This window comes from Ahaetulla prasina, chromosome 4, assembly GCF_028640845.1.
Source record: "Ahaetulla prasina isolate Xishuangbanna chromosome 4, ASM2864084v1, whole genome shotgun sequence".
Lineage (NCBI taxonomy): Eukaryota > Metazoa > Chordata > Lepidosauria > Squamata > Colubridae > Ahaetulla > Ahaetulla prasina.
The window spans coordinates 141,883,696-141,898,157 of record NC_080542.1 but is presented as its reverse complement, the minus strand read 5'-3'; the positions used below and the strand labels follow the sequence as shown (position 1 = coordinate 141,898,157).

General features: G+C 40.8%; 1 protein-coding gene across 1 annotated transcript in view; it reads right to left on the bottom strand.

The window, feature by feature from the left end:
• Window positions 1-3,032: 3,032 nt before the first annotated feature.
• XYLB (xylulokinase) overlaps window positions 3,033-14,462 on the bottom strand; it is a 201,322-nt gene continuing 189,892 nt past the window's right edge. The window contains exon 19 of the mRNA XM_058184401.1: window positions 3,033-3,880. Coding sequence (XP_058040384.1) covers window positions 3,833-3,880 — 48 coding nt within the window. The 3' untranslated portion in view covers window positions 3,033-3,832. The remainder of the gene's footprint in view (window positions 3,881-14,462) is intronic.

Sequence of the window (14,462 nt, the reverse complement as noted above, 5' to 3'; positions counted from 1 at the left end):
TCACACTTGGCCAATAAAAAATTCCATCCCATCTCACTCCATCCCATCCCATTCTATTCCATTCCACATTCTATTCTATCCCATCCCATCCCATCCCATCCCACCCCACCCCACTCCACCCCACTCCATTCCATTCCATTCCATTCCATTCCATTCCATATTCTATTCTATTCTATTCTATTCTATTCTATTCTATTCTATTCTATTCTATTCCATTCCATTCCATTCCATTCCACATTCTATTCTATCCCATCCCATCCCATCTCATCCCATCCCATCCCATCCCATTCCACATTCCATTCCATTCCACATTCTATACTATACTATTCTATTCTATTCCATCCCATCCCATCCCTTCCCTTCCCATCCCATTCCATTCTACATTCTATTCTATTCCATCCCGCCCCGCCCTGCCCCACCCTGTCCCATTCCGTCCCGTCCCGTCCCATTCCATTCCATTCCATTCCATTCCATTCCATTCCATTCCCTATTCTATTCTATTCTATTCTATTCCATTCCATTCCATTCCATTCCATTCCATTCCATTCCACTCCATGCTATTCTATATAATTCAACTCTATTGTAAAGCAAATTACAGTTGCCCTCGTCTCCTATACAGCTGGAGAAACTAGGGAGTGTCTGTTCCGAGCCTCTTTCTCCACCCAATATCAGCGTTAGGAAGCTTTCTGGGAACTGAAAACAGCGAATGGGCTGAGCTGCCCACTGGGCCTCAGAGCACTGTGCTATTTATAAAGGGAGTCAAGAAAAAAAGAACCCGTCATTGTTCAAACTCAGCATGAGTAAGACAGGGGCAGTGATCTCCAGAAGCTTTCCATCCATCTACGATCATTTTTGACTCTCGATGGGGTTGCGTTTCCCCAGAGAGAGCAAGTCCACAGTCCTTCTGGAGAAACCAACGAAGAAGAAACCAGCAAGAAGGGCTTTTGCTCAGCCCCAGCTGGCACGCCAGCTGCAACCTCCCCTGATCCAGGATGCTCTGAGGACAATCACTTAGATCCCTGTTATCTCCCGATTAGAGTTCTCGGATTTGCCCTGCAGGAAGCTACCTCTGAGCACCACCTGAACAACAGCTGGTCCCAGAAGGCAGCATCCTGGGCGTTCATTGGCCAGTCTTGCTAGGGCCAGCTTAGAGCCATCATTGCAAGAGATACGGCCAGGGTCATTACTATAAATACGGTCACGGCTAAAGTAGAAAGTAAAGATGACGATGAGACAGATTTGTTATCGATGCGATCAAAAAAAAAGGGAAATGTGCTGAAATCCAAATGAAGAAGAAGAATTACCGAAACATCTCAGGTAGACCCTCTCCCAATTCACAATAAATGAGGAAATAAATGCACATGCATGTAAGACAAAAGAAAGAAAACACCATCAGATAGTCCTTGACTTATAACCACAACAGAGCCTAAGTGAGACATTCGTTCAGTGAGTTTTGCCCCCTTTTACGACCTTCCTTGCCACTGTTGTTAAGTGAAACACTTCAGTTGTTACGTTAGTAACATGGTTGTTAAGTGAATCTAGCTTCCGCGTTGACTTTTGCTTGTCCAGAAGGTCGCAAAAGGTGAACCCACCCACCCCAGGGACACTGCAGCCGTCATAAATATGAACCAGTTGCCCAACCAGGTGAATTTTGATCCCGTGGCCCTGGGGATGTTGCAAAGGTTCTAAGTGGGGAAAAATAGTCATGTTGATTTTTTTCAGTGCTGCTGTAACTTTGAATGGTCGCTAAATGAAACTGTTGCAAATCGAGGACTACCTGTAAAAGTAGTTTTTAATCTTCCCTGGAATTTATTTCTGAACTAACTTGCAGAGCTCATAGGATAACCTGGATATCTGCAAGGCTACCTTTCCTAATTAAACTCCATCTGCCCAGCCCAGATGGCTGAGGTAGTCCTCGATTTATAACCGCAATTGGAACCAGAATTTACACTGCTAACCAATTGTGGTTGTTAATTGCGTCTCCCCCTGATTTTATCATCTTTTTGCCAGTTGTTGCAGTTGTTAAGTGAATCATGCAGTCATTAAATGAACTCCGGCTTCCCATTGACTTTGTCTGTCAGTAGCCTGCTGGGAAGGTCGGAAATGGGGATCACGTGACCCTGGAAGGCTGCAACCAAGGTAAACACATGTGGGTTGTCAAGGGTCCAAATTCTGATCATGTGACCACGGGGATGCTGCAAATGGTCATAAGTCACTTTTTTCAGAGCTTTGAATGGTCACTAAACAAACATATTTTTTGGAGTATAAGACGCACCTTCCCCCCCCCCAAAAGAGGGTGAAAATCTGGGTGCGTCTTATACTCCGAATGTATAAGCTTCCTGAATGTATAAGCCACTCAGCTTCTCAAACGGAGGTTTCAGAGGCTGAAAGAAGCTTCAGAAAAGAAGCCCCCAAACAGAGCTTCAGAAAAAATAAAGCCCCCAAACAGAGCTTCAGAAAAGAAGCCCCCCAACAGCTTCAGAAAAGAAGCTCCTAAACTGAGCCTCAGAGGCTTTTTTTCTGAAGTTCTGTTTTGGAGGCTTTCAGAGGCAGAAAAAAAAGCAAAAAAAAAAAAAAGCAAAAAAAAAAAAGCAAAGCACAGAGCTCACAACCAAGGAACCTGTTGCTAAAATTCACTTCTGGGAACAGCTGATTGGAGGTATTCCGGAGGCCGATCCACCTGCCAATCAGATTTTTTCTTATCTTCCTCCCCAAAAACTAAGGTGCGTCTTATACTTCGAAAAATACGGGTAAGTGAAGGACAACCTGCTCTGAGGGTACCCCTTCTCACAGAAGGAATCTTAATATGAGGCTCCTCTCCTAGGGTAGGGGTCTTCGCTGGCTGAGGAACTCTGGGAAGTCCACAAGTCTTAAAGTTGCCACATTTGGAGACCCCTATCTCCAAAGGACAGGGAGACAGGACTGCCTCTATTATTATAGCTTTTCAGAGACTGATAACAACTTTGTTTTTCCAGTAGAATAGAATAGAATAGAATTTTATTGGCCAAGTGTGATTGGACACACAAGGAATTTGTCTTGGTGCATATGCTCTCAGTGTACATAAAAGAAAAGATACGTTCATCAAGGTATAACATTTACAACACAATTGATGATCAATATATCAATATAAATCATAAGGATTGCCAGCAACAAGTTATAGTCATACAGTCATAAGTGGAAAGAGATTGGTGATGGGAACTATGAGAAGATTAATAGTAGTGCAGATTCAGTAAATAGTCTGACAGTGTTGAGGGAATTATTTGTTTAGCAGAGTGATGGCCTTCGGGAAAAAACTGTTCTTGTGTCTAGTTGTTCTGGTGTGCAGTGCTCTATAGCGTCGTTTTGAGGGTAGGAGTTGAAACAGTTTATGTCCTGGATGTGAGGGATCTTCAAATATTTTCACGGCCCTCTTCTTGATTCGTGCAGTATACAGGTCCTCAACGGAAGGCAGGTTGGTAGCAATTATTTTTTCTGCAGTTCTAATTATCCTCTGAAGTCTGTGTTTTTCTTGTTGGGTTGCAGAACCAAACCAGACAGTTATAGAGGTGCAAATGACAGACTCAATAATTCCTCTGTAGAAGGAGAGCTTTGACAATTGGTGTGTGTGTGTGTGTGTGTGTGTGTGTACTTGCATGTGTGTCGGCGTGTGTGCCCCTGTGTGTCATTATAATATTGTTATTGTTTTTAAAATGTAATTTTATTTTATTGCTATTTCAGTATCTCTAAATCACCTGCTGCGCGTGAGAATTGAGGCAGCAGATAAATTGCATAACTAAAGTGCATAAATGAATAGGATGTCTAAGTAAATAGGTTTGCCGGCTACCTGCAGATGTCATTTACTGACAATGACCATGCCAAGCTGAAAGAAACAAAGCAGAAACTGGGAGGAAAAAAGAAAAGGAAAAACAGTTAGTACCTCAGAATGGCAGCCAATTAAAACGGTTTAAATTGAGTAATCATCTACCATTTAACTGGTAAAATTTATGTACTACCCAAGCTGGCATAAATGTCTTTTTTTTTTTTTTGATGGATGGATGGAAGGTTGTAAACAATAAATTACAATTTCATAATCCCAAAGCCAGAAAGCTTCATCAGAAGAAAAGGCTGTTTTTTTAATCTTTTCTATCTCCTATTACCCTTGAGCCAAAGTATTTGAAAATATAAATACATTGCTGTTCATTCAGAATTCTACAGATTACCAATCCATCACCTTTGTTCTGTATGATTGAGCCAAAGAGGCTTCTGTATTTTCTAATTTTCTTTTTTTTTTAAATATATATTTTAAACCTTTATTGTTAAAACAAAAGTTGGACATGGTGGAACCATCTCGGAGATATCTCTGCCATACAAAATATAGCATAAGTTTCTTATATCTTCAGTAGACATTATTACTTACTAATTCTATACACATACTTAACTTCCAGAAGCACGAAGCTGAAGCCTGAAGATGACGAATGAGACTTCGTCGAAACGTCGCCAAGACACTTCCAATTTTACGCAGGAGAAAACCCGAACAACCAAAGACCTACATACTTAACTTCTTTTATATGTTTACAGATATATACTATATTACATATATTGCATCTTGTTCTTATCTGTTCCGACTTCCATTCCTTAAATCTAACCATTGGTAAAATTTATTCCAAATCTCATAGTATTCTGTCTCTCCTTTATTTTTCGGTTCTAATATCAGTCTATCACCTTCTGCACATTCAAGTACTTTCTATTATTTCCCAATCTTTTGGTATGTTTTCCATTGTTGGCCATAAACTACTCTTGCTGCTGTTACGATATGCAGTGTTAAATATGTTAACCCTTTACTTAAACCTTCTTTTATAATTCCTAATATAAATAGTTCTGGTTTGAGTTCCACTTTCTGTCCTGTCACTTCTTCTAACTACATTTGTATTTACAAATTTTCAAAGAAAGCCGGAATGCATTCCATATCGTTTTTTCCTATTCAGAATTTTATGGAATTGATACCCCTGGGATATAGTTTAAAATAAGTCAAAATAAATCAAAATGATGTGATTAGAGTTCTACCTTTTTGTCTGTTTGTTTTTATTTGACACACACACACACACATACACACACACACACACACACACACACACAAAGCAGACAGCGTTTTTCCTCACAACCACTGGGACGATAGATGGTTTTAAGTGTTGAACAGGTAATCCTTGACTTACAACAACATTAAGTCAACAACAATCAGAATTTCTTTCACTAAGTAAGGAGGTTGTTAAGCTAGTTGCGCCCAATTTTATGACCTTGCTGCTATGTTGTTATCTGAATCACTAAGTTGTTATGTGAATCACACGGTCATTAAGTGAATCCTCTTTCCCTAATTGACTTTGCTTGTTGGAAACCAGGTTGTAACATGATCACATGCCCCTGAGATGCTGCAACTGTTGTAAACCAGTTGCCAAGTGCCCGAATTTGGTTCACTGGCCAAGTTTTGCTCACTTATGACACTCATAATTGCAAGGATCTGGTCATAAAGTCACTTTTTCAGTGTAGTTGTAATTTCAAACAGTTGTTAAACAAATGGTTGCATGTTGAGGACTATATGTATTAAATAGGATATTAATGTACCATACATTAATATGGTACAATTCTGCTGTTAAGTGAGTTTTGCCCATTTTATGACCTTCCTTGCTACAGTTGTTAAGTGAATCTCTGCAGCTGATAAGTTAGCTTTTGTTGTTGTTAGTTGCGAAGTCGTGTCCGACCCATCGCGACCCCATGGACAACATTCCTCCAGGCCTTAACAGGGTTAAATCAATGCTTCCCCATTGATTTAAAAAGGGGACCACATGACTTTGGGACACAGCAATGGTCATAAGTATGAACCAGTTTTGCCAAGCATTTGTATTTTGGATTACATGACCATGGGGCTGCTACAAAGATTGTAAATGTGAAAAGTGGTCATAAGTCATTTTTTTCAGTGCTGTTTTAACTTTGAATGGTCCCTAAATGAACTGTTGTAAGTCAAGGCCTACCTGTAGTTATAAACCAAGAGGAGGGTTGGATTGGTTGGGATATGCCAGTTCCTTTCTGATTGCAGAGGTAGGCAGGGCTAATCAACTCCAGGAGAGAGAAAATAGCAGTAAAGTGGGCCCAAGGGAGATATATTAGGGAGCATCAGGTCAAAAGTGGCTTATGACCATTTTTCACACTTACGACTGCTGCAGCATCCCTGTGGTCACATGATCAAAATTCTATAGCACAGGCAACTGATATGTACTTACGAAACTGCAGAGTCCCAAGGTCACGTGATCCCCTGATGCGACCTTCTGATAAGCAAAGTCAATGGGAAAGCCACTTTCACTTAACAACCCTGTGACTAATTTAACAACTGCAGTGATTCACTTAACAACCGTGGCAAGAAAGGTGGTAAAATGGGGCAAAATGCACTTAACAACTACCTAACTTAGCAACACAAATTTTGAGCTGAATTGTGGTCATACGTCAAGGACTAGCTGTATCTTCCCTGTCCAAAATTTGAATATTATTGTCCTCAAAAGAATGTCCTTTTTCTTTTAAATGAAGAATGCACTGGCAATTCTGGTCCTGTGGTGTTGCTTCTCCTGTGCTGAGCCATTCAGTAAAGGCTGTTTGTTTTCTCCAATGTAGAGTACTGAACCCTTCTCACTGCACTGGATTGCATATACCGGAAGCTGTTGTGTTTCTACCCTACAACAGGGGTGAAATCCAGCAGGTTCTGACAGGTTCTGGAGAACCGGTAGCGGAAATTTGGAGCAGTTCGGAGAACCGGTAGCGGAAATTTGGAGCAGTTCAGAGAACTGGCAAATACCACCTCTGGCTGGCCTCACAGTGCGGTGGGAATGGAGATTTTGCAATATTCTTCCCCCAGGAGTGGGGAGGGAATGGGGATGTTGCAGTATCCTTCCCCTGGAGTGGGGTGGGAATGGAGCTTTTGCAGTATCCTTCCCCTGCCACGCCCACCAAGCCACGCCCACAGAATCAGTAGTAAAAAACAACAACAATAAACAATACAACAATAAACTAGCATATCTGGAATTCCAGTGACTATTTTACCTTGCCTATCTCCAACAACTTGCGCTTGTAAAGCTTGACATCCTGGTACCTGTACAACCAGGTGTTCCACCTGAATTGACTCAACTTTCTACGTTGGTCAGGAGAAGATCCTTGTAATTCCCTACTGCTGTGGGATGGGGACAGCTAAAGCCAAAAGGTCGTGCTTCTAAGTGACAATCATACCCTTTGGACCTTCTTCGGATTTTATGATTTAATTATCAAACGGCATTTTAACCGGACTGTGAATGTTTCAGGGGTTTTTTTCCCCCCCATCATGTGAGCCACCAGACTGTGGCAGAATATACATGCAATAAATAAATCAATGAATAAATCCATCTTGCTTTCCCAATGATACTGGAAGGTCAGTGACATGGAGAAATGCTGACTAATGTTCTTCCATTGAAATTTCGAAAAGTAATTTCTCAGCAAGGTCAGCTTTGAATTAAAAAGACTTAACCTAGCATTTTTGGATTTAGTTTGGTCTAGGATAGTCACAGTTTCCCAGCTGAATCTAAGACTGAGTCTCTCCATGTGTGGTGAGATTAAGAAGTTGTATATTCTGACTCCTAGTTGGCGCTCAAGAATGTGCTGTGCCAATCACTACCATAGTTTCAAATGGAAAACTGTAACCCAATGAAGGCCCCACTAAGGTGAAAACTATATCGCCACAAATACTGGCAGGGCAAAGTATAGTATATATGGGCCTCTGGTGGCTCAGGCTGGTAAGACAGTCTGTTATAAACACAGCTGCTTGCAGTTACTGCAGGTTCAAGTCCTACCAGGCCCAAGGTTGACTCAGCCTTCCATCTTTTATAAGGTAGGTAAAATGAGGACCCAGATTGTTGGGGGCCATAAGCTGACTTGTATATAATATACAAATGGATGAAGACTATTGCTAACATAGTGTAAGCCGCCCTGAGTCTTCGGAGAAGGGCGGGATATAAATATATATATATATATATATATATATATATATATATATATATATATATATATATATATATATATATATATATATATGTAGATCTTTGGTTATTCGGGTTTTCTCCGCGTAAAATTGGAAGTGTCTTGGCGACGTTGACGAAGTCTCATTCGTCATCTTCAGGCTTCAACCGTGCTTCTGGGAGCAATGTGTGACTGCAGCTGTTTCTTCCTTTAACTGCTAGTGGGGTTTGAACTGATTGGGTGGGAGCTTGGCTGTGCTCTGATTGGATGGGGTGTTTTTTTGGGGGTGCTCTGATTGGATGGGAGTGTGTCCTCTTTGGGTGGGGGCTTGGTTGTGCTCAGATTAGTCTGAGCTGCAGGGGGATTTGAGCTGGTGAGCTGCACAGCTGTTGTCCGGCTTCATGTTCGCGGTCGTGCCACATCTTCACAGTGGGTGTCAGTCTGCTGCATGTATGGATTGGAGGGGTTTGAAATGGCCAATGTTGCAGCTGCGGTCTGGCTTCTGGTCCTTAATCGTGCTTCATGATCAGTGTGGGTTTGGGTCTGCTTTCTGGGTGGATGTGTGGTGGTGACATCCTGTGTGGACCTCGTGAGTGTGGGTCCGGTGTCATTCCTCGTGTTAGGGACACGTTTGTCAATAAGGGCAGGTTTCCAAATGGCTGGTAGGCGGGAGGTATCATCTCTTTTGTTCATGCTGTGTGGGCGTGTTTCTATCTCGATGGCTTCTCTGATTATTCTGTTGTTAAAGTGTTCAGTTTTGGCGATAGTTCTGGTCTTTTTAAAGTCAATATCGTGTCCTGTGGCTTTAAGGTGTTGGACCAGGGAAGAAGTTGGTTCCTCTTTTTTGACTGAGTTCTTGTGTTCTTCAATGCGTGCACTTATTCTTCTGTTGGTTTGTCCAATGTATGTGATGGGGCAGGCGGTTCATGGGATTTCATATACTCCTTGATTTTCTAACTCAATTTTGTCTTTGGGGTTTCCCCCTGCAAATATATATATATATTTGTTTTCAGAGGTTTTCATGGGTGTTTGTATGTAGGTCTTTGGTTGTTTGGGTTTTCTCCCGTGTAAAATTGGAAATGTCTTGGCAATGTTTCGACGAAGTCTCATTCGTCATCTTCAGGCTTCAGCTTCGTGCTTCTGGGAGCAATGTGTGATCGCAGCTGTTTCTTCCTTTTAACTGCTAGTGGGGGTTTGAACTGATTGGGTGGGAGCTTGGCTGTGCTCTGATTGGATGGAGGTTTTTTTGTGCTCTGTTTGGGTGGGGGTGTGCCCTGTTGGGGTGGGGGCTTGGTTGTGCTCAGATTAGTCTGTGTTGCAGGGGATTTGAGCTGGTGAGCTGCATAGCTGTTGTTTGGCTTTGTGGTGGTGCTACATCTTGAAGATGTAGCACCACCACAAAGCCAAACAACAGCTATGCAGCTCACCAGCTCAAATCCCCCTGCAACACAGACTAAATTGATCACAACCAAGTCCCCACCCAAACAGGACACATCCCCATCCAATCAGAGCACAGCCAAGCTCCCACCCAATCAGTTCAAACCCCCACTAGCAGTTAAAAAGGAAGAAACAGCTGCAATCACACATTGCTCCCAGAAGCACGAAGCTGAAGCCTGAAGGTGACAAATGAGACTTCGTCGGGGAGCGAAGCTGAAGCCTGAAGATGACGAATGAGACTTCGTCGAAACGTCGCCAAGACACTTCCAATTTTACGTGGGAGAAAACCCGAATAACCAAAGATCTACATACAAACACCCGCGAAAACTATATATATATATATATATATATATATATATATATATATATATATATATAGGTCTTTGGTTGTTGGGGTTTTCTCCCGTGTAAAATTGGAAGTGTCTTGGCGACGTTCCGACGAAGTCCCATTCGTCATCTTCAGGCTTCAGCTTCGTGCTTCGTGCTTCGTTGCTCCCAGAAGCACGAAGCTGAAGCCTGAAGATGACGAATGAGACTTCATCGAAACGCCGCCAAGACACTTCCAATTTTACACGGAGAAACCCAACAACCAAAGACATACATAGACACACGCGCGAAAACCTGAGAAAACAAATATATATATATATATATATATATATATATATATATATATATATATATATATATAGGTCTTTGGTTGTTCGGGTTTTCTCCCGTGTAAAATTGGAAGTGTCTTGGGGACGTTGCGACGAAGTCTCATTCGTCATCTTCAGGCTTCAGCTTCGCTTTGCTCCCAGCATTGCTCCCAGAAGCACGGTTGAAGCCTGAAGATGACGAATGAGACTTCATCGAAACGCCGCCAAGACACTTCCAATTTTACACGGAGAAACCCGAACAACCAAAGACCTATATACAAACACCCGTGAAAACCTCAGAAAACAAATATATATATATATATATATATATATATATATATATATATATAGGTCTTTGGTTGTTCGGGTTTTCTCCCGTGTAAAATTGGAAGTGTCTTGGCGACGTTTCGACGAAGTCTCATTCGTCATCTTCAGGCTTCAGCTTCGTGCTTCTGGGAGCAAACGTCGCCAAGACACTTCCAATTTTACACGGGAGAAAACCCGAACAACCAAAGACCTATATACAAACACCCGTGAAAACCTCAGAAAACATATATATATATATATATATATATATATATATATATATATATATATATATATATATATATATATATATATATATATATATATAAACAGGAAAAAACTCCACTCTCGCTAACACTGATGACATTACTTAGCTGGATAATGAAACATCTCCAAGAAAGCAAACCCCACAGTTCACTCCTATGCTACAAACCAGTGGTGGGTTACTACCGGTTCTGTGGGTGTGGCTTGATGGGCTTGGTATCGCTTGGTGGGCGTGGCTTGGTGGGCGTGGCAGGGGAAGGATACTGTAAAATCCCCATTTCCTCCCGATCAGCTGGGACTCAGGAGGCAGAGAATAGAGGGGGGTGGAGCTAGTCAGAATTTTTACTACCGGTTTTCCGAACTACTCAAAATTTCCGCTACCGGTTCCCTAGAACTGGTCAGAACCTGCTGAAACCCACCTCTGCTACAGACATTCCTTCCTATTGGAAGATATCTGTTCAACCTGAGGGTGAGGAATTATTAAATTTGTTTATACTTGTGAGGAAGATTGGAAGTCAGTTCTTTGTGTATTTCTTTTCTTTCTTTCTTTTTATCTTGTCTTTATCTTTTTAATATATAAATAAACCAAGGTGGCAAACAAAGGCAATTACTTCTTCCTTCTCCTATTTTCTCTACAATAACAACTCTGTAAGTTGGATTGGACTGAGAAAGAGGCCCAAAGTCACCCAGCTGGCTTGCATGCCTAAGGCAGAACTAGAACTCACCATCTCCTGGTCATTGGCTCAAAGTCACCCAGCTGGCTTTCATGTCTAAGGCAGGACTAGAACTCAGAATATCCTGTGATTGGCCAAAGTCACCCAGCTGGCTTTCATGCCTAAGGCGGGACTAGAACTCACCATCTCCTCGTGATTGGCTCAGTCATCCAGCAAGCTTTCATGCCTAAGGCGGAACTAGAACTCAGAGTCTCCTGGCTTCTAGCCTAGTGTTTTAACCACTATATCAAATCCACTCTTTATACTACTTTATTTTTCTTTATCGTATCTTTTTTCTCCTCTCCCCCCTTTTTTCTTATTCTTTCTTTCCATTCTCTTCTCTTTCTCCAAGTTTAGATTTTACTATTGTGATTAAAATTCTTAATAAAAATTTTGTTCGACTATAACCCTTGAAGTTCTTGGTGGTCTCCCATCCTGGTAGTGAATAAATCCTGTCCTACTTAAGTGTTTTCTCAGATGAAGCATATTTGACTGGTTGCAACTTGCTAACCGAGGTTTCAAATTATAGGAGAAGCTATAAGAAAAGTATCTCATTCAAGATGCAGGATTTATTTAACTGTTTATTTCCTTTACACCCTGACCTCTTACCAGAACTACATATGGGGCAGTTTACTGGATTTTAAAACAATTAAAGCCATTAACAGCTAACATAATTGATTTTTTAAATAGTTAATGCAATCGCAATAATTGAAAAATAATAAAATGCTGCGTAGAAGCCCACCCAATTAAATTGGATCATAAAATACACTCTTAAATAAAGTTTAAAAACATAGACAGAAGGAGCTCCTTGGATTTCCCTGAGGGGGGGGGAGTTTTTAAGGTTTGGGCTTGCTGCTAAAATGTCATTGTCTCCTTGGCAAAGTAACAGATTCAATCAGAATCTTAAATGCTCAGGAGAGAGAGAAAAAATACTGCTTCCCAACAATCTGCATCTAAGGCCCTTTAAAGGCAGGAACATCAAAATTGGTCTCTTCTAAAATGCTGGCTGATGTGCATATTTTACACAAAACACGTGCATTAAATTCATGTCTATTTTATAGTTACTTATTTATATCCCACCTTTATTATTTTTTACAAGCAATCCTAATACCTAACCCTCCTCCTGGTTTCTCACTACAACCCTGTGAGAGATAAATTGGGCTGAGAGGAATTGGCCCAAGGTCATCCAGCTGGTTTTCCTAAGGCTGGGCTACAACTCACTGTCTCGTGGTGATTGGTGCAATATCACCCAACTGGTTTTCATACCTAAAGCGGGATTAGAACTCACTGCCTTCTGATGATTGACCCCCAGTATCATCCAGCCAGTTTTCATGCTGAAGGCGGGGCTAGAACTCAGTGACTCCTGGTGATTGGCTCAAAGTCACCAGCTAGCTTTCATGTCTTAGGTGGGATTACAACTTGCAGTCTCACACTTTCTAGCCTGATACCTTAACCACTAGACAGCTCACAGAAAAATTAATCAGTGGAACGACTTGCCTCCAGAAGTTGTGAGTGCTCCAACATTGGAAGTTTTTAAGAAGAGATTGGACAACCACTTGTCTTAGGTACAGCCTGAGCAGGTGGTTGGATTAGAAAAACTCCGAAGTCCCTTCTGTTATTCTGTTAGACCAAACTGGCTCAACCGCCTGCTGCTACCGTTTGCCTCCCATCGACCTGTGCACTCTCATAGGGAGGGCCTCCTCAAGGTGCCGTCAGCCAAACAATGTCGGCTGTCGGCCCCCAGGGGGAGAGCCTTCTCTGTGGGGGCACCTACCCTCTGGAATGAGCTTCCCCCAGGACTTCGACAACTTCCTGACCTCCGGACCTCTCGTCGCGACCTGAAGACGTATTTATTTTTTTGTGCAGGACTGGCATAAAATAGATATTTATCATTAATTTTAATGGGGCTTTATGGTTTTATTGTATATTTTAATTAATTGGGCCAAATTGAATAGGTTTTTTAGAATTGGTTTTAATTGTATTTTGTACTTATTTATTGTTGTTTTACTTGGCTGTAAACCGCCCTGAGTCCTTCGGGACAAGGGCGGTATAGAAATTAAATTATTATTATTATTATTATTATTATTATTATTATTATTATTATTATTATTATTATTATTATTATTATTAAAGTTGGCTCTTAGTTATTTGTGAAGATTTTAAAAAAGGAAAGATTGTTGTTGTTTTTTGTTAACTTCATTTTTCTGACTACAACAAGGTACACTTGTCAGTCAACAAGGATTTCCTACAGAGTCCGAATATCTGTATTTAATTTCCCAAATGCATTAAAAAAAAGGTGTACAATGTACATTATAATCCCTTCTGTGTAATTTTGCACAGTTCACCATACAAAAATAGATATGAACATAAATGCACATAGTAGGGAGAAATGCATCTCAGATGCAATATATTGTTCTTCAAAGCATCACAAAAATTTATTTATCTATTTATTTATTCAATATTTATATAACCGCCTATCTTATATCAAATTCTGGCTGGCTCCCAATCTATTGTTAGGATCGCTCTGTCTTTTTATCCTTATTATTTATTTATTTATTTAGCACATGGTATAGAGAACGTGGATAAAAGTGGCAAAAATAGATAAAAGGAGCACATAAAACCATGATACGTGCATGATGGAAATATATACTCAATTTTATCATTACATAAGAGGAGGCAGGAAAAAAGAATAATGTTTGCCTTTCACACCCACTGCCTAACTTCGAGAAAAGGCTTACAAAAAAAATTGTATTTCAAAAGTGTGTATAAAAACGGGCAACAGTTTCCTGCTTAATTCATACTTCTAGAACCAAAAGCAAAGCATTTTGTAAAAACAGTACAAGCAGAATTGTTCATTTCTAAGAAACCAGGATCTGTGGATGCATACAAAGATAGGCGCATAACTGTATGCAGATTACACACAGCAATATATTCTATTCACAGACATGTTTATCTCTGCATGAAAACACTTGCTTAGAACACGCTACACCGCCATCTGTCAAATAAATCTGACATAATAAATATGTCATTGTACTTAACCAGCGCTAAAAAGAAATAGAGGATAAGAAGTCAAGAGATGGCTGCATTTTAAAACAAA